General features: G+C 39.4%; 1 protein-coding gene across 1 annotated transcript in view; it reads left to right on the top strand.

The window, feature by feature from the left end:
* gabbr2 (gamma-aminobutyric acid (GABA) B receptor, 2) overlaps positions 1–25,286 on the top strand; it is a 98,595-nt gene that overhangs the window by 69,985 nt on the left and 3,324 nt on the right. Inside the window, exons 14-17 of the mRNA XM_020932900.1 lie at positions 19,594–19,704; positions 21,027–21,251; positions 22,129–22,311; positions 22,578–22,707. Of these exons, the coding sequence (XP_020788559.1) occupies positions 19,594–19,704; positions 21,027–21,251; positions 22,129–22,311; positions 22,578–22,707 (649 nt within the window). The remainder of the gene's footprint in view (positions 1–19,593; positions 19,705–21,026; positions 21,252–22,128; positions 22,312–22,577; positions 22,708–25,286) is intronic.

Genomic DNA, 25,286 nt, shown 5'->3' with positions numbered 1-25,286 from the left:
TCCTTGGGGTATCTGAGGAGGCTCTGTGGTATGAAGATGAAACTTTGGTTACTGCTGTTTGTTCATTCACATGGACTCTTAAACTTGAGACAAAGCCACATTTTCCTTATGATAGCTACTTGCTTCCTCGAGGCATGGGAAAGCTGTGGTTACCATATTCATTTGTGTTTGTTGTTAGTTACAACAGCCAGGAATATTTTGAGTTGAACTTGCTGGCTAGGGAGTGTTTTGCATATATTATGTAGTTGGTGCGAGTGTATGGTCCCTGGAGCACTGAGTCTGTATGCCTCAGCTCAGGCAGTGGTGCTCAGTCTGCTTGTACCTGCAGCAGTGCACCCACTGGGGGCCTGTCCGCTGGAGAGACAGCCAGGAGATATTCTTTAGCCTTTTATGGAGTGTGGGGTTGAGAGGGGTTGTAATGTGAAAGCCATGCAAATACAAGCAATGACTTCCAACCACTAAAACACAAACAGTAACTTTAGCAGTGTGTGTGTGTGCAGCTATCAGCTATCTTAATTGTACTGGAGCAGGACCCTGTCAAATGTGTGACAAGTGCCTTTAATTATCTAGCTTCCTGTTACCTCTGAAATCACACACCACTGTCATTGTGTGTCAGAGCCCACCTCTTTTGTCCCAGCATTTCCCTTTTCATTTGAGTGTGTCTGACCTAATGTTCGTGCATCACGTCTACCTGCTGTACCCGGGGGTACGCAGTCTGACAGTGTGTCTTTGAACAGTCACTGTGTGAGCTCAGCACACTTCTATTTAATCACTGGACCCGTTTTTATCCTCACTGCAGTTTTGATCTTGTATCAGTACTGCTATGTAATAACTTCTGTTGTCAAGTGCTACTCTGTCCACCAATGTAATGGAAGACAAGCATACAAAGACATACACAAAAAGTTAGTCTTTTTAATATTTCAAATAAGTTTTTTAAGTGGCTCAAACAGTGGGGTAAATACTCATAGCAGCTCTTAATTCAAAACTGGGGCATCCTTATAGGTGTGCATGTTAGTTATCACAGCGGGATGCATGATTAAAATCTGATGCTTCTGTCACAATGTAAAGAGGGATACATACAAGACAAGTATTGTGACCTTTGTGTCATTCCCTGTCAGATCTTTTCATTCACTTACATTATTTGTATTTAATTAAGCCTTTAAGGAGCCCTTTACGCATAGGTGATTCTTAACTCTTCATAGCTCAGAAAAGTGTTTCTTCATGGAGCTGACCCTGAGCAAGAACAGCCAGAGAATGCTGATGCTGTGCTGAAGCTAATGGATCCATTTAGTGGCTCATTAATAATGAAGCATTTGTTATTGGCATGGCTGTATTAGAGAGGGCACTGTGCGCTTTGCAATCAGACCAAACACATGTTGCTAAGTCAATGAGAGCACATGTTTAAAAACACATTTAGGGGGATTTATGAGTGTGCAGATCTCAGGCACACAGAACATGGCTCTCTCTCCACACGACATGACCTTGAGTGTACTTGTCATGTTGGTGCTATAAACCTGTAGAGGTATGTTTTGTGTGTGCTCACATAGACGCACATTAACTCTGTGCTTCTGTGCATTGTCTCTTGCATAATGAAGGACACACTGTGGTGAAAGGATGATTAGCATTCTGCTGGATTGTGCCGCAGACCCCCTCTCCTCAAGTCTCGTCTCCTCTCCTTCCCCTCCCGTCGCTGTCGTTTTCCTCGGCTTGGAAGCTGCCGCACATTGACAGGCAGGCTGCAAAAGAATATTGCAGTGTGGCATCACCATAGCAACGGCTATGGTTTCTGACATTCATAGCACTGAGAGCGGCACTGTTGATCCACAAGACAAAAATAGCTGGTTAGGGCACCCAGTTGAGTGTGGTGACACACACAAGGAAGAGTAGCCATAAGACATGTTGTGGGATCAAAGTAAAACTGCAGTCAAACTCCCAATACAGAAGAGTTTCAGGAAGTGGTTTGGGAGAACTACACAGACTCTACCCTGAGCTCTAATGGAAGGTCAAGGCTTTCAGATTGGATTCATGATTTCACCCCTATCTTTGCCCTGATCTTCCAAGTTAATGTTGACAGAGTAATATGACTTTTCATGTTGTGTGTTTGCATGATTGGAATACAGTTAATAATGCAAAGTGACCAAGCAAGCAACAGATGGCCGTTCTCAAAAAGGACAAGCTGCAGCAAGCCAAGATGGCAAAGTCATAATGTAGAGTCACTCTATGTAGCTATATTCTGCTGTGTGTTTGCTGCTTTATCTTTTTGGTATGGAATTTAATCACAGGATATATACTAATGAAAGTACTGTATTGGTCTCAGTTTGCACAGCAGTGACTAGTGTCCACTCATAGACCCACCAACACTCTTCTAGCTCCCTCAGGCATGAGCTTTTCTCACTTCCAGTTTTACTGAATACTTAAAACGACACTTCTTTTTCAAACTGGTTCTGGCTTGCCCTGTGTCATGTATCCACTCTTACGCGTTCGATCCCCTGCCTCATGTGCACCTGTTACCTCCTGGGATGGTGTGTGCAGAGAAAGAAAAACAAGCTTGTTACAGCTGGAATGGACTTGGGATGGCCTGAGACTGTCCTATTCCCTGTTATTTCTCATCTTTCCAGATACTCTCTTTCTGTAAAATAAATTGCAACGATCAATCATATTAATTTACATCACAGACAAGGCTTAATGGATTTGCCACCAGCATGGTGATCAAGAAACAGATACCTGCATGTACAATGCTAATGGACAAACTAAATCAAATGCAGAATTAACTAGATTGTTAAAAAGTGGCAATTACTGCCCTGTATCAAATATAGCATAGGAGAGGTTTGTGGTGCAGCTCTCTGTCATTGTACAGGCTCAGCTAAACTCTCACTGTCACACTGTCACTATTTACTTAACATTACATTTACAATAATAAACCTGAAACATTATAGCTGCTTTTTATAGAAAAAAAGACAGAGACGTAAACCAACCATGCCTCTGTTACCATCTGATGTCATGTTTGATTAGACAAATCAAGCGCTAAATTGCATTAGAGGGGTTTATTCATGGGTGAGGATATTCCCATGACAGAGACAAAGATGTGATAGGACGTGAACTGAGAATCATAAAGTATTTATCGTGTTGAATGAAGTACAATGTAATGTGCTCCATTATCCATGCAACTGGTATTGAGCAGTGTTAGCATGAGGCTAAGAGGAGGCTTTGAAGATCTTTTTGTGAGCAGGGAGTAGAGCACTGGCCCAGATCAATGCTGTTTCAAAGTAAACCGGGTCATTATGGGATAACCACCACCCACCTGGGCCTCTTACCATCGACCTCCTCCGTGGGGAAGAGTAGGTGAGGAGCAGAACAAAGGGACAGCTCCACAGCCTTCGGTCATTCACTGTGAGCATCCTGGGGCCTGTTACATTCATACATTTATTCAGGTATTAAGGCTTTGTGTGAACTGCATCATGACCAGGCCCATGTGTAATGGATACATAAACTTACTCAGGCTCTGCAGTGGGACAAACACATTGAAATGAAAGACTGTACACCAAGATGATTTTGAGTATGTCGTATTGATGTTATAGCTTTGAAATATGTCTGTTTATAGTTGTTATTTATTACAATGTGTAACTACATGAACGAAACCGCCATCTGCTTGTCTTCAAGGAGATGTTGCCAATTTGCCTCAAATGTTCCATAATATGTCATTACACATATTCATCTCGCATTTTTTCAATTACAGTAGTTTTTATTCCTCAAAAATACCTTAAAAAAAACACAGCATTTCCATGGCGATAGATAAGTTTAATATTTAAACTCTGAAAATACAGGTTTACAATTTATGGTTAGTGTTACTGGTTGTCTCTCACAGACAATGCTTAGAGCAGTGATTGTTTGTGACAAAAGAAAGAAATGGCTACAAAGAAAGTTCTGTTTAGTGTTTAAATCATTTCCTATTTTCTATTTTAGCTTTGGTGATAAGCCACAGGAAACTTGGACATCCTGCCGAGTCAGTGGTGGCGTTGGTTTACACAGGGTTTCATCATTTTGGTGGAGGATATTTGCTCTTATGGTTTGCCTTGCTTTGGCACGCTCTGGTATTTGTCTTGTGAGAGAGAAAACTGTTGAGTCTGTGGATAAAGCCCTAGAGGTGTGGCATTTGTTGACTCTCAAACTGCAAAATCATACAAGTTTGTTCAAGAGAATCCAGTACCACTTTATTATAACTACACCATGATTATGAAACATGAACAAAGATTTAACTAAATATGAACTGTTAATTAAGGGTGATTCAGGCTTAGTAACTGCTTATGTTTAGGGTATGTAGAAGGTTTCATTGCGCAAAAATGTCTTGGAGAAACAAGCATTCATGAGCACCTGTCCGTTTGGACCTGTAACTTGTCACCTGTTGTTTTCATGGTGATAGATGAGTTGATAAATGGAACAATCAGGGCAAACCAATTGCATTCATATGGAGGCCGACCCTTCATCAGAAAAGTTACATAGTCCACCTTTAAGTAGTTAGTAAGCCTTCTTAAAGGGCCCATATTACACTGTTTGCTAAAATTTGCTAAAATGTTGTTTCCTGGTCAAAAATATACCTGGAGTTTTTTTTCATTTGCACATGTTTAACACACAAACCCTGCATATTTAGACTGAGTTCTTCTCTCAGGCAGAAAACCCTCCATTCCACCTTGTGATGTCACGTGGTACAGGAAGTACACATTTAAAAAAAAAACAAAAAAAAAACACCACACACCTTTACTAGAATCATTTGAATAATGTCAGTCTCTGAATTTCCAATCTATACTGAACAAAAGGTAAAAGGTAGTTGTTGTATACCAACTACTACATGACATCACAAGGTAGAACAGAGGATTTTGTAGATAGACTACTAATAAAGGGTTATTCGAAGACATGTGAATTGAAGCTAGTTAAAGTTTAGTTATTATAAAGTTGTAAAGTGAATCCTTCAAATATTAAATTGTTCAGCATTATTTTGCTGCTGTGCTTATTTATGATGTTGCTCTGTCTCCCCGTTTCACCTCCTCTCCTACAGAATAACCACAAAATCACAAATAGCTGAACCTCGCCATCACCTGCACCGCTACACTGCTCTCCTCTCTCTTTCCTCTGGACTTTTTTTTTCCTTTCTCGCCTAGGCTGCAGTTGCTAGGCGACCACTGATTGAGCATGAGGGCTATGCAATTGACCAATTACAATCCTCAAAATTTTTAAGTGGTGCAAGTGGTCCCTGTAATTGTGGAATAGACTAGAATGGACAGGAGGACAATACACAGGGCCCATATTTAGTTAAAATGCATGCTTACAATTATGTTACTGGTGCTTCTTGTAGTCATGTTAGCAACAACAAAGCAGGGATGTACTAGTCATATAAGAGAGAGAAAGACAGTGAAGAGACTATGATTCAAATACTGCATGAGTAAACCTATGCTCACAAAGAGAAACTGAGCTATGCATGCAGGTCAGTTGGTCTATCTAAAATAGGCTAATGATTGTTTTTGTGATAAGTCAGGGGGAAAGGTTTTAGCAGTATCATGAATACAGATTTTCTAGATTGGAGGACATTTAAACCTTGAAGACTACAATTCAAACCTACCTGTCCTATATACTGTACAGTATTTTCACAATTTTGAGATTACTAGGGAAGGACAATATGCCAAAAAAGAGCCTAGATCACAATTTCAATTTCACAAGTCATGCAGTTAGTATCTTTATCTATATCTGCCATTAATGTAACTAAAGCCACCAATACTTCTGAAAATTCACACGGCACTGTCATTGGTTAAATCTACTTGTCATTCAGAGCATGTTGGAACCTTACCATATAAGAATGAGTAGAAAAAAGTTTGTTTAAGTATAGATGATTTCCCCCAAACAGCATATTGTCAAAGGGATGAGATCACGATTAGATTTTTATCACCATATCGCTCAGCCCTGCGTGCACAGAGGAACAGTTGCTTCTAGTTAATTCTGACATGATGCTGTTTTGCCTCACTAATACAGCTCTATCAGTTTTCCACCCTCCCTCCTCCTGCTCTCCGCCCCCCTGTCTGCCTCCCCATCATCCAAGAGACACCCTCATCAGAGCCAGACACATCCATCACTGAGTCCTCTCCAGCTCGACCACAGCCCTGAGCCCTCCATTATGGCTTTGTCCCCCTCTCTCTCTCCCTCCCTTTCTCCCTCCCTCCCTCTATTTCTCCCTCGCTCATGTGTTTACCCAGATTTTTCACAGTTAGGGACGAAGGCAGTTCCATCTCATCTGGCCACAGGCGCTCACAGGATTAGTTGAAGAGTCCACACATAGTGAAGATGGTAGAAGCGCAGTGTGTTGATGATGCTGGGGTGATAATGACGACTATGACACCATGCCAGCAGCAGTGAGGTGATGACAAGGTGCATTCGGACTAAAATGGCTTCCTTAATTTCAGTTTTTGACCATCGTTAACCTTGCGAATATTTTGTAATCTTTCTGTGCGTCTGTAATTGAAAAATGTATATTCTTTATTAGGGATCATGTAACAGTAACCGAAATATCATTACATCGTATCAAAGTTCTCACAGTAATATTGTGGACCATCACAATGTATCGAATTGCAAGTCTTTTTGCTTAAATTAAGAGTTATGGTGCAACAATAGCTAAAAAAGACAGAGGGGACTACATAGACCATGATCCTTTGCTCCATTTCAGTGCAGACTACAAGAAGAAATAACAGTTCTGAGCACTTTTAAGTCTTAGTTCTTTGGATTAAGTCTTGTCAAGACATTTTAAATGTAAAAAGTAGCATATTAACAGCTTTGTTAGCATCCACAAAATATCGCAAAATAAATATCGTACCGTGAGATGTATTTTGTGAAAATATTGTACTTAGAAATTTGGATATTGTTACATCCCTAGTCGTGAGCCTCCCCACCATATCACAATAAATATCATATTGTGAGGTTCATACTGTGACGATATCATATCGTAAGACTTGGATATCATTACACGCCTATCTTTATAAAGTCAAATCTTTTAATACCTTTTTTAAAAACACTAAAACACTCTCCCTCCTGACCTCACTCCTGCACTTCATATCCAAACTCACACCTGTTTAAACTGGTCTATTCACTCCACCACACCCAACTATAACTATGCTTTTTAACTGTATGTCTGTTATTGTAATTTACATTGTTCTATATTAATGCTTTTGTATTTGTTTATTGTTATATGGTGACTTTGAGTGTCCAAAAAGGTGCCTAATAAATAAAATTATTATTGTGCAGTCAAATATGGTGGGACAATATGAAATTGAATTGTAGTGATCTGTCCCTGTGGCGATCTGGTCAATCTGGTCATATTATTATATCATGTTTACTTTTTTTATTTAATGCTCAAGCTACAGGCCCAAACCCAGTTCTCTACTTTTTTTACTCAATCCTCTTATGTCATCCATGTCTTCTGCCATCCCATGACTGACACATAGCTTCAGATGCCTTAAGGCAAAGCTGCTAACAGCTATAAAAGAAAAATTGTGATTTGGATTTTTTTTGCCCATTCCTACAGTCAGCTTTTATCAGTACATGAGAATGAAGACATGTAAGGATTTCAGAGCTTGTCACAGCAAGGTTGAAAGCCATAATGTTGTACCCATACTCTTCTGTTTCGGGAGTATCCCACAGAGGTCAACCTGTGATGGGACATGAGGGTTCAACATCCCAGTCCAGGTAGCCTCAGCATTATGAGCTCAATAATACAAAGGTGATGTATACCCTATAGATTAACAAAGGCATTCGCACATACTGATTTTGGTTTTGTTCTGGTTTGGCCCCAGTTTAACTGTTTAATTGGTTTAATTCTTTTTAGTCCTGCTTTAGTCCCACATTTAGTTCTAGTTTTGACCTGCTTTATGTGGTGTATGTGGAAGTGTGAATGTGAACACAGCCAAGAGAGAAGCCAAGATTGTTAAGATTCAGGTAGGAAACAAATGGGTCCTGTCTTAGAAATAGAGGCATTAGCTGAGACAAAGCTGTAGATATGTGAGGTAAAGCGACAGAGAGGGCATGGGGAGAAAAGGGGGTGTCATAGCTACTCATCATCAGAGTGCCCAGGGTGACATTGAATAGCAGTCCCCATCGGCAGGGAGCCTGTGAGCCAGTCCCAGAGAAGGTCACATAATTAAACCCATTGCCTCTGCAACAAGCTGGCACCGCGCCCATCTCACACTCCCTACAAATCCTGTCCAGAGTTGGTGCAGGGTTATGCTACACTTGTGGCATATCGAGCATTCCCTTTGCAGATATGTCTATTGAGTTTATGTTATGTTTGGATTGGCACTGTGTTGAGTAGTGCACCCTGGATAGTTTGCAGGTTCACATACTAGTACTGTAAAAATAGAGCAAAATTTCCCTATTTGTGCATTGTTTGGCTTAGGAATAAAAAAGGAGCTCATGGAACTTTATTTTGAGAATTGGTTCTGACCCTTTTTACCTTTATGCCTTGTTAAGGGAAATTTGCATATCTGAAGGTACATTTATCATGACAACTTTGGTGTGGTTGTTCAATTGCCATGAAAATTTAGACGGGCATGTTGATTTTACGGCATTTTAGACATATGTGATTTTCATCCTGATCAGATCAATTTTGGCGACATAACGAGTTTTGCATATGTGTATGTTTGTGTATGTGTACGACATAAGCGTGTTTTCATTATAAACTAATTTTTTGACTCATTGGGTTCCTTGAAAACAACAAGAATTTTTTATTTTTTTCTCTCCACAAACCAAAACAAAGTGCAACAAACTCTATCATTTGGGTTCGTTTGGGTGAGCCAGGATATTAGGTCACATTTCTTTTCATTTATGGAGTTACAGTATATCACAGTTATGTTTGACGATTTTATGACTATTTAAAAAACGAAATACACAGTTTGTGTGAAACACTCCTGTGTACACACATTTTCACCAAGGCACCAGCGTTAAATGTTCATTGTTCTGCTGCCATCTTTCAGGATAAAAGTTGTTGGAACTTAGATATTCAAAAGGAAAAGTGGGGTATGTGCTTAAATAGTCCAGTATGTGCACTCAGCATTGTGTTGTAACTGAGCCTCATTGTGTCCTAATGTTCCAATATATCTCCCACTTATAGCATATACATGGTCCTCTGTACAGCTCTTGGGCCTGCTCAGCTCCACCTCTCACTCTCTCTTCCCCTCTCTCCTCCTCTCGTACCCTCTCTTGCTCTCACTCTTTCATCCTCTCCCCCTCCCCTTCTCTCACCTCCCCTATCTTAGCCCCTCTCTCTTCCCCTTTCACTCCCCCTCTCTCCCCTTCTATCTTTTGCCCCTTTTTCACCCGCTCTCCCCCTCTCTCTCCCGTTCTCTCTCTCTCTCTCTCTCTCTCTCTCTCTCTCCCCCTACCCTTCTTGCTCCCCATCTCTCTCTACATAGTGTCAACAACCTCAGACCTATGAATGTCCTGGATCAATAGCACATCATGAGCGGGGAGGATGGAAACATATGGCCCAGCATGAACTGTAGCCTCTCCCATGAGCTCCTCTGTTGTTACGCATTTAATTAGGACTGAGGTATCAAAATTTGAAAGTCCAGATATTTTTGCTTGCATTTGTCACACAGAAATTTATTGGAAAAGTTCTTGAATGGTGTCACTTTTAGATTAAAACCATGCAGCTCTAAAAACCTCTTATTTATTATTGTAATGCATACTCACACATGGTTGCCATAAACTATATGTTGGCACTAGCACCTTTAAGAAAACATGCCTGTTTGGTAGAAAATAGAGAGTGCAGTGTTAAATGACAGTCTTTTGTGATGAATTACCTGTCAAGTGCAAACTGCTTGTTAACTCATCTGCTTGCCTCTCTGTGGTGGTGCCTGGCATGTTATTAGCATCGTTGTGCAGGCGCTCTCTGCATGAACACTGCTGAAATGTGTCACTGTGGGTTACAATGAGATTGTTCATGGATAGGTGTGAGACTGGGACACTGTAGAGAGGAAAGGGGAAAGATATCGTGCTCTCACAGTCTCTGCTGCTGTATTTAGTTATTGTGCAGCACATTTTGATGTCCGTGCATGGCTGGAGTCTGTTTATACATGCTTTGGTTTGCTCTCTCCTCAGGTCGCATTGACAGCCATCTGTAGAATAATTAACCTGAGTGACTGAGTGCAACATCACTGTCTTATGGGCTTTGCTGCCTGTGTAGACATTTGCTTGCCTCTGCACTTCGAGCATCTACCACTCAGTTAGAGCTGTGTTTCCATGTGTGACACAGGCCGTCTGTGTTCATTGCTGTGATGTTATCTGAAGCACAATGAAAGAAACAGCGCTGTGGAGCTGCAGCGTCCTGTTTGCATCTGTAGCACATTCTGCCCCAGCGCTCATTAGTCATGATAAGCGTGCTGGGGCAGCTTGGACCGTGGGGAGAGAGGAGGGTCAGACTGTGTAAGAATGCTACTTACTATACATACAATAAACAACAGGGAGTTATACCACAGGAAAACAGTAAAAATAGGGATCACAGTCAATGAAAGAACCATACACAGGTCTGTCCATGAATGAAAAGTTGTACTCCAGTTGCAGCAGTGCAGTATTACTCATTTGGAGCTGGGTAATCTGCAGTACAGTGTCAGGTTGCACCCTTCGAGGAGCCCCATTTCCACCCTTCATAATGCAATGAACTCTTATTTCATCCATCTGCATTAGTAGCCATTATATCACGCCTACAGTCAGCTTGAATTTGGCTCCAGCTTCCGGGAGACGTTAAAAGGTGCTATAAATACTAATCTCTCCTGTTATTTTTAAAACAAGACTGTCCTGCCAGTTTCTGTAAATATATAAGCACATAGAATCTTTGCATTTCTTCACAAGACGTAGAGCCATTGATTTGGGCTCAGATGAAATGTGCCGCCATGTCCTCAGAATGAGATTCACGTATCCACCAGAGGCTGATTGGATGGAGGGATCGATAAGGTGGCAGAGAAATGGAGAGGCAGCAGATGAGTGAGAGCGCAAACCAGAGAGAAAGAGAGACGTATTCGCTGTTCTTCATTACACCTATAAAAGGAACACAATGAGAAGTGGCAGCGAGGGACAGGGGCGTTTTCGAGGATCAGCGCTTCGGCTCAACAACTTTTTTCAAATTAAAATAAACTACTTTTTTTTTTTTTACCAGTCCTACATAAGATACTCATGAAAATATAGCAGTATTTTCATGTTATGTGACTATATGTGTGAATGTGTCAGTGGCAGAAGAGAGGCCAATTCCACATAGGTCTTACATAACTGACTATAATTAACAGTGCTTTAGTTGTAATAAATATCTCCCAATCACACTGGCAGTTCCATTCTTACATATTCACTTACCTCAAGGACAGTACTTTGGCTGTGCACACTGTTATCTTTTTATTTTAGTTTGTGGTGCATTCAAAACAGCATTCAAAACAGAATTGTTGTCCATGTTATTGTCACTGATCCTGTGATAGTCCCTAAGTTCACACAAAACAACAGAACCCCAAAACAGCAACTTCCTGACTGACTGAATTGTGTTGAATATTTCTGATGTCACCAGGCGTTCTCCAGGAGAGTACTGCAGGGAAACACCTTTTTTCTGCTGATCCTGAATATACTATTAAAATATGAGCAGTTTGGGTTCTTCCACATAAATCAAGTTGAATCTCCCTCAGTTCTCCTCTAACTATGAAGAGACAGCCAAAACACTTTGCAAACTTGTTTAGTTTCAATGCAGAGCTCAGGCCAGTGACTCTGATTGGCTGTGATTGGTGGTGTTGCCTCACTCATTGGTGTGATTGGTTACTGTCCTTGGGGAGGCAGGTGATGGCAGCCCAATGACAGTTGAAGTAATTGACTGTAAAGCTGCTATAGATTTCCTGCCCGCTGCTGATGTTGCAAAGGCCTGATGAGTTTTCTTTGCACACTCCTCTCTCCCGACACAAACATTTTTGAGTGTCTGATAAAGATGGTTGCTGCATTTGTAAGTTGTACTGTAATCTGGGCCATTTGCTCAGTGTCATTGGCCTGCTGCCTGTAGTGTTCAGGAGCAGCACAGGGCAGGAATAATGCGCTTTCTCCTCGGGCACCTGGAGCCAGCCATAAGGTGTTGTGTTTGTCACAGCCAGGCTTTAGCTAGGTGCAGAGATGCCCCTGGGAGTGTATGAGTCAGCTTGTGCATGTGTGTATGTGCGTGTATATGCGTGTGTGTGTATGTGTATGTGTGTATATGTGTGTGTGTGTGTGTCTCCTCCTATGCAGAGGCTACAAGGTGTTAGCGAGCCTGTCATATCCAGCCAATGGCACTGAACTCATTGTGTCACCTCCTCCAGGCTGCTGTTGCTGCTCCTATCATAACGCCTGTCTTTTGTGCCCGCAGTAGTGCACTCTGAACACTATCTTATCACGGCTTACCCCAAACACAAGTGCATGTGAAAGTGCCCCTCTGCAGCTTTACTGTGAGCTGAGCTGTTTCTCCTCCTGCTCTCACTGCACATTTCAGTCCTCCTGCAGAGCTCTGCTGCATTCTGCATCATTAGCTCTCTCCCCAAGTGCAGCCAGGGCCTGGACCCCACAGGCTCCAGTGTGGGACCAGAGTACAGAACGAATATGGTCAGGTCTTAAGGGCGAAGTCAAATAAAGTAGAGACTGTGTTAAATCAAACAAGAACAAGGGTTGTTTATGTATAGGTATAAGTGCTAATAACACTGAAAGTACTGCCATAGCATAATAGATTATGTATCATTCCACCTGCTTGGCCGGAACTGAACTCCAGTTCCTTCAATCAAATTTGTTTGAAGGATTAATTTCACATTTTATTGGTGTCAATTTTACTATAAAACCCGTATATGTTTAGGCTTGTATGATAATTTTAGAATTTCAAGTATCAGAATTTTGGGTGAACTGAACACATGGCCCAGAGACCTCCAGGGAACCTCATTTTGAGAATGATGGGTTTAGAGAGTAGAAGGCTTTTTACAGAACAGAGAAATTGTTTATAATAATGAGCATGAATCAAAACACATGCCAACAAACAATGTATGTTGACATAACCTTTTGGTATAGACAGTGTAGAATATAAATTGCCATCAGTTTGAAAATTGTCAGTCACATTGTCCCTTGGAAAGGCTTGAACTGCTAACACTGTGCACCGCTGTTTGCTTGTGAATAACACAGCCAATTAAGCAGCCACAACATAGGGCTTATGGCAACCCAGGGCCTCAAAGGACTCAATTACTGCTCTGGCTTTGCAGGGACAGAGGCAGCGGTGGAGGGGGACACACCAGAGAGTCATTCCTCAAAAGACGCTAGTGTGATTTCCCTCTGTTGGATGTAACAGCATGCTTATTACTGTCCACAAAAGCACAAACAGCGGCACCGTATGACAGCATATACAGTACAGGGATCGTTTTTTGTCTTTTGGGGAATTCCAGAGCTAATTTATCATTGTAATTAAACAAATATTTGTAGGAGGTTTTAAACATGCCATTCATCACCAACAACCCTCAATTGTGTTTAGGCAATGTTGCATTTGATGTTATTAGGCATTGAACTGAGAAAATTAGTGCATTTTGTGTCCAAGCTGGGTGTCTTTAATCACCACTGCTGCTGCTCTTTTGTGGTTGTATTATTGTTCAATGAGTCATTTTTCTGTAAAGGTGTAATGAGGTGTATTTGTATCAGATAAACAGACGGGCAGATCAGAACATAAATGTAGAAAAATCAACATTATTTCCTGATGACCTGGCACATGTTTGGTTGAAAACAGGAAGTAGAATGAAGCTTGTAAAAGGAGAGCTGTTATGATATAATGGGTTTGGGCTTGCTAACCAATTATCATCCATAATGACTTTGGTCAGGCAGTATCTAGCAAAAACAATGAAAGCATTATGAAGCCTAAATGAATATGTGAGTGCTGATTCAAACAGAGGCATGCAAGAGTCATCAAGGATAAGGACTGTTCAATCTCAAAGATAGATGCCTGAAACACCTTTCTATTATTAACCTGAAACACAGCCCATTTGATGTTTTCCACAGCTGTGTAGAGCTCAGATGATGAAATGTTATTCACATCTAAAGCCTCATTCTGCCTTGTATTGATTGCTGATTGAAAAGAAGTTTTAGGTTATAAAACATTATATATGTTCTCAAGAAAAACAAAATGTCATAAAGTAATATAATAGTGTATATGTAACTCTGTCACACTTATAGTCCAATGACATTGTGTGTGGGCTTTGATGAACACAAGCATTTTGGCTGCAGCTTGAGTAAAAGAATAGCATGAATACAGGCAGCTGAAGTGTACAATAACCAGCTAACAGAGTGCCATGATGTACCACAGAATTAGCATATTCTAATGAGCCCAATGTTCAGGGTTAGCCGCTTACACTAATGATGCGTTTAGTTCTTAATAAATCAGTTAAGGCAGCTCCCTGCTGGAGCTCCCTCCCTGCATGTTTCATTATGATGCAGCCTGTGTGTTTGTGTGCCATTATGCTGTAATTTTGGGACTAAGCATAAGTGAGTGAATAAGTCTCTTTGTTAGGGACTGTCTCAGTGCTAGAGTCAGCGTCTGCCTCCTCATTTAGATCTGGGCTCTCCTTCTATGTGTTTATATAATATTTATCACATGTCAAAGACACTGCTTTCTACTCAACTGATTTGAAGTAGATTTGATCAAGCTCAGTACTAAAACAAGTTGTTTTCACCATGTCCCACTGTCATGAAAGACATTCACGTCTCACTTGATGTTGTTTGGCTGCTTACACATGACTTCTGTGGCTCTTTTAAAACTATAATGCTTATATATTAGATTCATAAATTATGTGATATTATATTGTCTTCAGATAAACAAGATGGACCGCAGTAGTCTGTGAAATCGCAGACAGTAAGTGCTTTAGGACAGCCTCCTGACGGTGTGGTCAGCACTCTTTAAACACAGGAGTTCTGTGGAGCACCTTTATAACTCAGTTGGGACCAGCACATATTTCTGCTTTATTTCATGTGATGATTCAAGTTTATGTGTCAGAAATTGCTCTAAAATGTAGACTTTACAGAGCTGCTGACTTCTCCACAGTGATTTAATGGCCCAATCAGTTAACAATGCTGAACAGTGCAAATTAAACAGTGAGGGTCAGCTCATTTGCATCCTACAATTAGCAGTGATAAGAGAAGAAAAGTAAGCCTTAAGCAGCCGCTAATTTCTCCCAGCGTGAGCACAAACACTGGCTGTATTTGGGGTCAGCCAGTTTCCACAACAGTAGAACATCATCCTTTTGTGAAACCATTAGTGTGGCCTTCCTCACAGAGAGAGCACTAAGAGAAAAATTCTTTTGCAGCCTCATCCTGCCACTGTCAATTTGGCCCAGTGGTGGTTGGAAGGTCGTTAGGCCATGCTTGTATCAGGAGGATTAGTCCTCAAATGGGATTAACGCCTTGTATGAAATATGGAGGAACGGGCTGGGGAATACTCAAGCAAGCAAGAGAGCAGCAATATTTAAATGCAGACAGACACATTCAAGTTAAACGATAATTTTATCATCATTAGGGGCCAGAGGGAGGGAGGATGATCATGTGCATGGAGATTACATTGAGATTTGAAACATGTGGTCTTATATTATTCAAGATCAAGAGATCAGCGGAGTGTAAAAGTGGCAGGACATTCAAAGAGTCTTTTAAGTTGTGTTTTGTTATGTTTAAGACTGGCCTCGTTGTTTTGGGCTCTGTTCTGGTCAATCTTTACTGAGTCAGAAAGTACAGGATGTGTGAAGAAGCACTGAGGTGGAATATCAGATACACACACTCACGCACACGCATACGCACACACATACACACACACGCGCGCGCACATACACACGCGCATATGCACACACGTGCACACACAACATACACTCACATACACACACACACACACATACCCACCCACACATACACACACTTGAGGTACTGTTAGACTCCACATGACCTGAGTGCCAGCAGGTCTTGTCAGCACTGGCCCTGTACATGTAGGTCATTTTGGACCTGGTACTCTACACCAACCTCCCTCTGTGTCTGTGAGCCTCTCTCACTTAGCCCCATGTCCTTTTTATCTGATATCACCCTGTGTTATACAATGGTGTTATTGGGATGTTTTTGGTCTTTATTCAAAAATTATATAAAGACATAAATTAGACCTACATACTGTATCTGACTACATGTAGAATTTGTAGTAGTATTATTAGTAGTGATGTTACAGTTTGTTGCACTAGTAGGCTATTAATTTAATTGAGTTTAAATGTAAAGTACTTTTGCTTTACATTTAACTTTACTAATCATATTTTTGTATACATGACAAGCAAAAATTGAAGTAATCAGAACAGAACTGTCTGACACTTTCAAAAGGGCCCAAGGTCTACATCTGGGTTCTGCATGTTACATAACGGTGAGAATTCAAGACCAGATCACTAAACATCTTTAAACAAGCATTCTATCCAAACTGAGGAGTTAATCGCCCATAATGTACCTCCCCTGTGTAATTTTTACTAGAGTCTCATTACTGCTCCCGATACCAGAGCAGACGAGTGTGTTAAATATAACAGACATTTTTTTGTGAATGCATTAAACTGCTCCAAGTTGCAATGCAAATGTATATTTTTCTGTCTGAGTGCCCGGGCAAACAGTTGGTGCCTGGAATCCTGGGCATCGACAAAACATTATGCCTCCCACTGATGTTGGTACAGCAGCAATCATACGCCACCAGCTAAATTTACACTTTAATAGAAACATATGACATTGCTTGCTGTTATGAGAGTTATTTAAAATGTCCCCAGCATACATAAACATGTCACAATCTAGCTCTTCATGTGCAATATGGAAACCCACAAATTAATACTTGCATATTTTAGCTTTCTGTCCTGTTCATATTTTGTCATTTTCAAGTATTTAATAACAAAAAGTCTCCCCTGTTGAAAGGAGGCGAGCATATGTTCACATGCACAACTCTGCAGATGACACAGGGCACGCTCCATTCCCTGCTTTGGTTGATCTGTTCTGGGCCAAAGGCATTGTTATTTGAAAATTCATTGCACCTGGCCATACTTACTTACTTACTATATTGTCACATATAAGATACTGGAATGCCCCCCAAATGTAATGTGTGCTCTCCATTCTCTCCATTTCAGACCACACAGAATGATTATCTAATGTAAACATCTTATACAACTTACCACTGACTGTGTAAAGGCACATGTCCCTAACATGTCTGAAATTATCTGGATAATTGACTCTCTGACTGTGTTATTAATAGATGCATATTTGTTTTATTAAACAACAAAAAGCAGTGTTGCAAAAAAACAGTACATAGGTCACTAGGCCCTCGGAGTCATCCTGTTACAGATGTATAGTGTGAAAAACTGACAGTGAAGAGGCATTTTTCACCAGTGCTTTGGGTCCACCCGCTGCCTACAGCCCTGTTGCCTGGCAACTCCCCAGATGACATCCTCCAAAAAAAGCAGAGCTACAGAGAGCTTTACTGTGACAGAGCAAACTTCTGAAGGGCCGTAGCTCATTTTGTCCTGTTGTTTGGATGTTAGTGATGGGTTTACTCTGCGCATGTAGACCACTGACGCACAATGTCTCACACTTAATAAGTACATGCAAGACATTCATGAAGAATGGCATCCTTTTACTCAAGTACAACAGTTAGATGAGCCTAAACTGCATTTGTCTTTCAAAATATTACAAAATCATTCAAAGTATGAATCGAGTATATGCTCTTCCTTGTCGAAAATAGCCCAGCTGTGAGTCATCTTCTGCCCCACTTTGTAATGGATCCATATTCTAATAAGTTAGTTAAGATGTTCCTTGCACCAAACAACAGTCAGTGCTCAAATTATTCTTAGGCATGTGTGAATGAGTCAGGATGTATGTACAGCTGAGAGATTTGACTAAACCTTTTCTTCCTGTTTCCGAGGTTACACTGATCTAGTGTACACGCTGAAGGGACTGACATGTAGTCGTGCTGTGTTCTAAGTATGTTTCTCTGCAGGCAGTGATGTGCACGTGCACACACACAGTATTCTGCAGAATTAAAACTTGATGAGGGAAATGCTATAGGGATGAGAAAGACTGCTGTTTTTCTTAGAATGCACAAAGGGTGAGCTTGTGTCCTTTGCCATAGAAATAATGAAGACTATATGGTATGATACCCAGGGCAAAATAAATGATACAGTATGGGGTAATTTTGGTAAATCAGCGCTGCTCTTTTCCTTCTACAGATATGACCCTTTTGAGAAATACTAATGCAAGTCCATCAAGGTCATTGAGGAAAACTCGAATTGCTGCAATTTCCCTTAATGCAAGCTCAATGGAGAACACTGGGGTCAAATGATGAGTGGAGAAGATGTGATGCTGCACTTACAGGCAGGGGGAGAGGTGAACCAAACTCATGTATTACACTGGAAAAATAGAGGAGCTCAGTCCATATAGTATAATCCATAGGTTTCAAATGAGGGTCAGTAAATCAGTAAATCTTTTGAATCTGCAAAAGTCCTCAAAATGTCCTTCAAATTAGAGGAGGAAGCAGCAGGAGTTTGGCGGTATTGGACGTTGGGGTGTAAAGAGAGGGAAGGAGTGTGGGAGGGTTTATTTTTTTTGTTCAATTTTTGTCCTTGTTTTTGTTAAAATCAATTTAAAAAATGTCCTTTAAATCAGATAGAAGTCATATCACTGAATAGGAAAGTGGTAATTGTAGACAATAGTGGCACTGCTTCTCGTGTCCCAAGTTGATCCATTGCAGATAAATGTATGCTAATGCCTTATATGATTAGTTTTTCCATTGCTCTGAGATACAAGAGGGCCTTCCCACCCCAGGACCTCCTATTCCCATCTGGTCACCTGTTAGACTGTCAGTGTTGATAAATATAGAAAAAATGGCATTACAGAAGAAAGTATGTGAGAGGAGAAAGGGAAGAAGAGGTGTAAATCACATTAATGAGTAAGCATCATTAGTCGTGGCCATTAGCGAGCTAAGCAAAGATGAACTTCAGCTGACTTCGGGGACAGCTGTGGACAATGTTTAGTGGGATTTGATTGGACACCTGGAGGATTACTGCCATCTTTCATCATAAACTCACTGTCAACATATCGACATACATACTCAAATAGAAATAGAAATACAAGCAAATGTGGTACCACTTCATAAGAAATATTCACATTTAATAACTTAATTAAGAGGTTATGAAATTAAGTAGTTGCTAAGCATGAATTGTTATTTAAAACGGTGTAAAAAAAAAAGTTTAGTATATAAATGATATAGTGTGTTGAATTGTTGCAGTAGAGCTTGGCAGATGTCTTGGTTTGTTAGTTGAAGTCTATTGTAGTTTTAATTGATTGTTTTAGTACTGCTGATTTTTCTTTAGTGCTATTTATTTATGAATGACACAACTTATGTTGAGTATTTTCAGAGCTGAATTGTATTTTTTCCCTGTATTTAAAATTAATATCTGATTTAAGCTATAAACTGATTCCTTTGATGGTTTGATAAACTGTTGGAGTTGCCTTATCTCTATTTCTCTGTGTTTGTGTCAACAGCCGGATCCTCACGGCCGAGACATCGCCATCCGTCCTTTCTTGGAGCACTGTGAGAACACCCACATGACCATTTGGCTTGGCATCGTTTATGCCTACAAGGGACTGCTAATGGTGAGAGGACACAGAATTCTCTCATGTACTCTCAGTCTGGAGACTCAAATGCCTCTTTTCACACCAATACACATGCAGCGGGGTCCTTATGGCTCTATAGGCATGTCACTTTACTTCCTGTTCAGAGACCTATACATCTACAAGCTTATTCAACCTTTACCTTGACTGTACTATTGAGTGGGATAATGTCTGATTATGAAAATATATACTACTTTTGTTAAAAAGAAACTTGACTTAACTTCAGTTGTAAACTGTTTAATATTATAGTTTTAGTCTATCAACAAAACTGAAAATCTGAGGGAATATTAGTGTTTGCCCCAAAATATTTTCCATTGTACATTCATAGTGTCACCTATCAGCATCTTATTTTTTGGCAATTGTATTTTAGGAAAGTCTTCTCTTGCCACAATGCATCTATTGTTCAAGATGTAATTGAAGGGTATTAGTGAGAACAAAATATATAAGTACTATAGATTAACAAATGGGAAGAGGGCCATCATTTGAGCTTGTAGTGAACCTTATAACACAGACAACCAAATTAACTGTAAATCCACATAGAGTGCAAAAAATACACTGGTGCAGCACCTTCCAACTAAATGTGCCTGGAAAAGGGATCTTTAGGAACATTTGTTAAGTTCAAGGTCCTATATTACACAAAACTGACTCTTGTGAGCTTTTAGCCATGTTAGAATGTTGTTACCTCATGAAATTATATATATATATTATTAGTCTGTCTACATTTCCAAAGCTCAAAATACTCTGGTCCACCTTGTGATTTCATGAAGCGGCAGTTTTCAAATTAACAGCTATCTTTTATCTTTTGTTTGGTAGAGACAGGCCAATCCAGGGCTGAAATCATCCAAGAGTTTCGTGTTTAAAAACACAGTGGAGCACTTTTTGTATTGCCACATGACATCACAAGGTGGAACAGAGCATTTTGAGCTTTGAAGATGTAGTTATAGATGTTTGCTGTTGCAGGTATGTTTGTGATGAGGATTATAACATAAATCAGAAAATAAAGTAATATGGGCTTTTAAAATTGAGGGTTAGAAACTGACTTGTAGACATATATAAATCCATATGTAACAAGACAGATAATAACTGCCCAGTGTCAGTAGATCGACCAACATTTACCACCTGACCTCCAATGCTATATAACCTGTTATGATATTGTACTGTATATATTGAGAAGCAGTATAGTGCAAACACAAACAATCGATAAGCTATCCCACATAATGGTCTTATCAAAGAAAACAAATGGTACCAATAAAGTCATAAGTGTGAGCGCTTAACATAATTTTTTATATCTTTTCATCCTACAGTTGTTCGGGTGCTTCCTGGCCTGGGAAACAAGGAACGTGAGCATCCCTGCCCTTAATGATAGCAAATACATCGGGATGAGTGTGTACAATGTGGGCATCATGTGTATTATTGGAGCAGCTGTGTCTTTCCTCACACGGGACCAACCCAATGTCCAGTTCTGCATCGTGGCCTTGGTCATCATCTTCTGCAGCACCATCACACTGTGTCTCGTCTTTGTCCCTAAGGTTAGTTACCACTGTTGGATAAAGTACTAATTTTGCTGCCTAAGTATAAGTGCAGATACAGAGGTAAAAAGTTAAAAAGTAAAAGTATCACTTGAAAAAATTGACTTAAGTAAAAGTATTTAAAATGTACTTTAAGTGTAAAAAGTAAAAGTATTTCACATATATCAAGTATTGTTCATTTATTAAAATGCAGTGCAAATGAATTGAAAAAGGATATATGTTTTAGGTAACAGTTGCAATATGAATCATTGTTTTCATTTTTTGTTTAGATGTTCATTTTGTCTTCTTATTTTTTTTAACTTCTTGGGTTAATTTTTTATTTAATTATTTTTTTGTTTGTTTGTTGTTGTTTTTTTCATGAATTTTGTGTATTTATTTTTGTTTGCTCAAAGATGAAGATGAAGATTGTACTCAAAACCTTGAGGATGTTACCACAAACATGGTCAAAATAACATAAAAAAATAAAATAACATAATAATGAACAGTCCAACTTTTTCATCAAGTGACTGTGTAATTAATCATGATTATAATTACCTCTCCAATCAATTATGAAGATTGTTCTGAATGGTATGGGTGGTCAATCTGTTCTACTAAACCTAAAGCAAAATCACTGATCTTAAAGATAAAGGTTTATCTTATCAAATCTACATGAATGACAATCTTGACTGATAAAAGCCTATTCTCCCTCTACTTGATAGTTTGTGAGTGTATATAAACATATGACCCAAATAAATTGCATTATTATAAAAAAAGACAATTTCATAAATATTACATATTATGGTAAAAGCAACTATTAAATACAAAGTAAACTTTAATATATGTTGCCCACAGAGTCCAAAATGCCTACAGTAACTATTCCCTATATCTTCTGTTTCAGCTAATTACCATGAGAACAAATCCAGACGCAGCCACTCAGAACCGGAGGTTAAAGTTCACCCAGAATCAAAAGAAGGAAGACTCCAAGACCTCCACCTCTGTCACGAGTGTTAACCAGGCCAACACTTCGCGGCTAGACGGGCTGCAGACAGACAACCACCGACTGCGCATGAGGATTACAGAGGTCAGCCATTTTCCCTTGTTAAGATAGCACACAATGTGATGCAAGCAAACTAGAAAAGAAGAAAACATTTGCAGCCCTTTGAAAAGTACAAAGAAGCAATTGCAGCATTTTGTTCTACATAGCAGTTGCAGTAATGTGTGTTTTCTCATAATTGTGTGGCCCACTTAAGCTTGGTTGGTAGAGAGAGGCGTTTATATAAAACTGATGCAACTTATTTCTGGTGAATTATGCTCATTTTTAACTCCTTGTGTTAATTTTTTTTTAAGTTGGATAAAGAATTGGAAGAAGTGACCATGCAGCTGCAGGATACACCTGAGAAAACTCCATACATCAAACAGAACCACTATCCAGACGCAAACAACATCCTCAGCATACGCAACTTTACAGATGGCAAAGGTGAGACTCCCATCATACATCACAGTTAGAATAAAACAGTGGAAATAAAAAACTCCCAACTCAATTTCTACTAGATCTGCTCCATATGTCTCTAGATGCAGTGTCTTTTTGATGACCACATAAAACAACATAAATTGTGCTTGATATGATATAGCTGAGCTGAGGAAAGGGCAAAGTGATCGATGCTGCATTCCCCATATTATGCTAAAATGTTGAATAGACAGTATTCAGTTGTCAGTGATTTTAGCAGTGATAGTGGAGAAGAGTGAGGCTGTATGGGGCATCTGTATATTGTCCCAAACATGAGTAAAGAGGGAGAACAAAGGGCACATACCTAAACTAAATGAATATGTAAATCAATGCAAAATGGATGGGATGACACAATTCACCTTCTTTCAGAAATTGCTGTGGCTCGCCGTCTTCATTTGGGTTGTATTATCTTATATGGGGCTGCAAATTTTACTACTTCATATAGATTTATTGATTTGTTTATTTTGGTCACAGGTATATTCAGAAACATATAATGCATTATGTAACTTTTCTGGTGGAGGGTCTGTTAAATCCTTTTCTCCATAAAGATGTTATTGCTTTTTCTGGAATGTTTCACCATATGGCATTAAACCTTTCTATCGGGCCATGTTACAGGTCAAATCAGTTAGAATTTTCTAGGTATTTTTGAGCTATAAAACCAGTGTAATTGAATAAATGTAGCATAGAGCTGTTAAGTGTCATACTGTGGAACATCCCTGGCAGAGCAATAACATATCCATGAAAACAAGCAGGTGACAGACCCTTCACCAGAAAAAGTTACACAATGCACCTTTAAGCTTATTAGGTCTACCATTTATTCCTCTGTCATAGCATTGTTCATATTAATAAAAATAGCAAAAGGAAACAAATAAGTGAGTAACAGTACAGCAAAGTACTTCAGCACACAAGTATCATAATTAATTAGTTAAATATTTGAACTTCTTTTTAAAGAGAAAGAGAGTGGTGCATAATTTAAGTGTATTTATTTATTTGAGACAGGGACAGTGCACAATTTTTGCATTTTACCTTAACAGGAGAGATGCATTGTACATCAGGTTGTAGCATCAGTGCTAATTTCCACCTGTAGTCCCTGGACAGATTCATTCCTGGATTGATTGATTGTATTTAACTGACCTTGACTATCAACTGTTCTGGAGACCTGTGTAGCATGTTTTGGGTTGAAGTTCTTCGGTACAATTATTCCACCCCTTTAACAGATATACAAAATTTCATAATATTTGTCATTTTCTTTTTTATAAACATAGACATAGCCATACCTTTAACATCGTATTGTGTATTTACGGTTTTAAACATATTCTGGAGTGATTTTGACAAAAGATTTATTTTTTTTTACTTTGAATATGATTTTCAGTGTCTACTAAATCATAACATTTCAGAATTTTAAAGTTTATTAACTTAATAATAATAATAATAATAATAATAATAATAATAATAATAATAATAATAATAATAATAATAATAATAATTTATTTTAGGTTCAGAACGTTCCTAAAATTTTGTTAGTTTGCTTTAAGTGAATGGGATGCCCGCTTAACCCGAAGTGCCACGAAACACAAGTGCAGTTTAGTAGCATTTATAGGCAACAGTCACAATACGCCAAATGGGTATGCTGGTAAAATGAAACTTTAAATCTTTATACCTTCATCTATCAATAAAGTTTTCCCCATGCTGTTCTAGCTGTTGCGTGGTGTGCGCTGTCAGGTGAACTAGTGTCTGCCTGGGTTGTGAAGTGCCTCAGGATGACTCATAAGATTAGCTAAAGTACCTGCATAGCTCCACTACTGCTTGCTAACATTCAGCCTTTCTTTAGCCACTGTTCTAACACTCTCACTTTACAGCCAGCAGGGCTCCACACTTGTTTTGCACCTAATTATTTGGTGTTGGGGTGTTGCTTCATGAAAAAATACAATGCTAAAGAAAGAAGTTAGAAAGAGTTCATGCATATGGGTAACTGTTAACTATAGGCAACTTCACAATTTTGGGACTGATGCATTGCCAAGCTGTCCATGATTTTAAGATATGTTTCAGACCAATCTCATAACCAATCTTTTAGACCAATCTCTCAAAAGACAGTGATAGATGCTTGTTTGGGATAAATTGCTGTTTTAAATCCATGTGTTACAACCATGCAAATCACAATAGAGAAAAGTAATGTATATGTTATAATATCTATATATTTACATTGCCATCATATAAGCTTAAAGGTCCTATATTACGCAAAATGTATGCTTGTGAGCTTTTAGCCATGTTAAAATGTTGTTCCCTCATCAAAAATATGCCTGGAGTTATGTTTTGTTTCATTCACATATGTTATTACAGTTATTCAGTCTATATCTCCAAAGCTCAGAATGCTCTGTTCCACCTTGTGATGTCATGAAGCTGTAGTTTTCAAGTTTCAGTAGCTCCTTTTACCTTTAGTTCAGTAGAGGATTGAAATTCCACGGGTGAAATCATACAAATGATTCTAGTGAAGGTGTATGGAGTTTAAAAACACAGTGGAGCACTTCCAATATTAGCACATGACATCA

This window comes from Boleophthalmus pectinirostris, unplaced genomic scaffold, assembly GCF_026225935.1.
Source record: "Boleophthalmus pectinirostris isolate CB_2022bp ecotype Guang Dong unplaced genomic scaffold, ASM2622593v1 HiC_scaffold_21, whole genome shotgun sequence".
NCBI lineage: Eukaryota > Metazoa > Chordata > Actinopteri > Gobiiformes > Gobiidae > Boleophthalmus > Boleophthalmus pectinirostris.
This window is presented reverse-complemented; position numbering and strand designations above follow the sequence as displayed.